This window comes from Penaeus monodon, chromosome 24 (assembly GCF_015228065.2).
Source record: "Penaeus monodon isolate SGIC_2016 chromosome 24, NSTDA_Pmon_1, whole genome shotgun sequence".
In the NCBI taxonomy this organism is placed as follows: domain Eukaryota; kingdom Metazoa; phylum Arthropoda; class Malacostraca; order Decapoda; family Penaeidae; genus Penaeus; species Penaeus monodon.
Genome location: NC_051409.1, coordinates 13,273,778 through 13,276,148, shown reverse-complemented (window position 1 = coordinate 13,276,148; position 2,371 = coordinate 13,273,778). Strand labels below are relative to the sequence as shown.

Genomic DNA, 2,371 nt, shown 5'->3' with positions numbered 1-2,371 from the left:
TTAATTAATAATGTAAATATATGTTTTGAGATAGTATTCTAATAAATACTGTTAGTTTAAAATTTAAGGGCTGATTTATCTTTACAACCATTCGAACATGAATCAAATGGTTCAAATGCAGCTGCATAATTAATTTATATTCATAAAAAATGGCGATTATAGTTATGCTTAACAAAATGTAGAAAAAAAAAATAAAGGAGAATATGATTTTCTAGCACATTTATTTCTTCCTATCATTTACCATTATTAAAGGAGAATATGAAATATTTATGCATGACTTTTCAGAAAAAATGATTAATTTGTTAACAAATGTTCTCTGACCTGAACACAACGAAAGGAAAATGATTACCAGTTTTGATTGAACATTTTTTTTTTCGCGGCCTAAAGATACAGTTATCACAAAAGATACTACTACTACGTGTACTGCCTAAGGAGGCTGCAGTCACTCGGTATTTCTTGGTTCCGTGAAGAAGACGTTGTCACTCGAGACCCTTTACTGTCATTCTGAATCTTTCTAAAGGTAAGACTACGATTATGTTATAATGGGGAGCCTCTGTTTGCGTGTGCGTGTTTCTGATGCCACTGAAAAGGTATTAAAAAGTTCATGATTCGTTAACTTACTCTGATTTCTGACAACTCTGGTTAATCAAAACGAGATAAGCCTTATCTTCTCAGGAATATGTCTGTCGAACGGCATTAAGGTAAGTCATCGTAAGTCAACAGAATATAGCGTTTTTTTCTGTATCATGAATAGCATTAGTCTAGGTGTTTGCATCCACTTTTGAACTAAAGCTTGTGGTAGGCATATTGCTTTATAAAGATAGAAATTCATAATAACAAATATATAAAGGGATGGGAATTGCAAATCTTCACTCAGAAGCTTCACTTCACTCGCATTTTTCTATTCCAGAAACACTACTGCGAGGATGAAGCTCCCATCCATTGACCTCATACTGACCTCGGTAGCGGACAGCTTTCAAAGATCAGAAAGCAGAAGCCGGTATGAGGCTGTAGCAGCGGTTGTGGCGACCTACGGCGCCTTCTCGCTCTACCGCTATATCTCTAAAAGAAGCAGGAGGTAATTAGTGAAGATGATAAGTATATTATAGTTAAAAGGAATACATCTGCTTCACTTCTGCAATTTTCCTATTTCCCTGCCTTTTTTATTAGGAAGAGATGGAGCGACGTGCCTAAAGACGTGGTACTCGTCCACGCTTTACCGAGAGGTCGCCTCGCCCCGAACGTCTCACCTTTCGTCCTCAGACTAGAGACTTATCTGCGGCTCGCTAAGATCCCCTACCAGGTGAACATGACAAAGCTTGGGTACGATGATCAGTACCATGGACCTTAGGGTACAGTGGTTTGTCTTTTTAGGTGTTTCAGTTAAAAGCATAAGTTTGTCGTTCCAGCTAGACTTCGAGGAACCGGTTGGATCTAAGGGCAAATCCCCTTGGGTTACCTGGAATGGAGAGGAGATCGCAGACTCCCAGATCATCATCGAGAGGCTGGGGCGTCACTATGGCAAGGACTTCACCAGCAGGCTGACGGCAGAACAACAAGCAGCGGCGCGGGCGATTAGTTTGATGGTGACAGAACATCTGTGCTGGTAGGTCTTTGGTACATTAACATGGCCGTTTCCTCGGCACTTTGCCTAGTAGAAAGAACTAACCCCTGGCAGTGAGAAGGGAAGCTGTTACAACTATTAATAATTCTATTTTCACACTATGTTGTATGAGCAACAGAGAACTGTATTTACATGGTGTAATGTCAAGTATGCCTTGCAGGGGACTTCGAGTTTGGCGATATGAGCTTAACCGAGGTCGCGCAGTCATACAGAGTATGCCCAGCGCCCCCTTTTACATGCGCTTGGGGATGCCCCTATTTCGCTGGAAAATCATGCGGGACCTGAGAGTCCAGGGAGTCGGCAAACATACCCCAGAGGAGGTAGAAGACATGGTGAAGAAGGACCTGGCCGCCATCTCCCTTTACCTTGGTGAGTAATTACTTAATGATTGCGGCTACTCTTTCTCCTTACCTAAATTCCACTATCACTTTCCTGTGCTTAAACTTATCACTGGTAAAGAAAACATACCGCTGCTTTCTACAGGCGAAAAGCCGTTCCTGATGGGCGACGAGCCAAGCGAAGTAGACTGCACGGTGTTCGGGTTCCTGGCGCAGCTGAAGTGGCATTACCCGGGGTCGCCCTACGAAGCCATGCTCGAGGGTGAGTTCTAGTTGAGAGCTATTCGTTGATTTGCACATCTGTGACGCATGGATATGTAGGAAATAAATTAGATAGGCAGCCTGCAGAGGAACGGCTGTGTATAAACGCTCATGGAAGTCACACATACATACACGCATACACAACTGT

At 42.4% G+C, this 2,371-nt stretch overlaps 1 protein-coding gene across 3 annotated transcripts in view; it reads left to right on the top strand.

Moving 5' to 3' along the window:
- LOC119588592 (failed axon connections homolog) overlaps window positions 1-2,371 on the top strand; it is a 7,881-nt gene that overhangs the window by 4,965 nt on the left and 545 nt on the right. Inside the window, exons 1-6 of one of the 3 annotated variants that reach the window (XM_037937234.1) lie at window positions 7-520; window positions 911-1,078; window positions 1,171-1,303; window positions 1,410-1,606; window positions 1,785-1,993; window positions 2,108-2,224. In XM_037937234.1, the coding sequence (XP_037793162.1) occupies window positions 927-1,078; window positions 1,171-1,303; window positions 1,410-1,606; window positions 1,785-1,993; window positions 2,108-2,224 (808 nt within the window). In that variant the 5' untranslated portion in view covers window positions 7-520; window positions 911-926. The other 2 variants (XM_037937235.1, XM_037937233.1) reach the window with 2 other exon arrangements.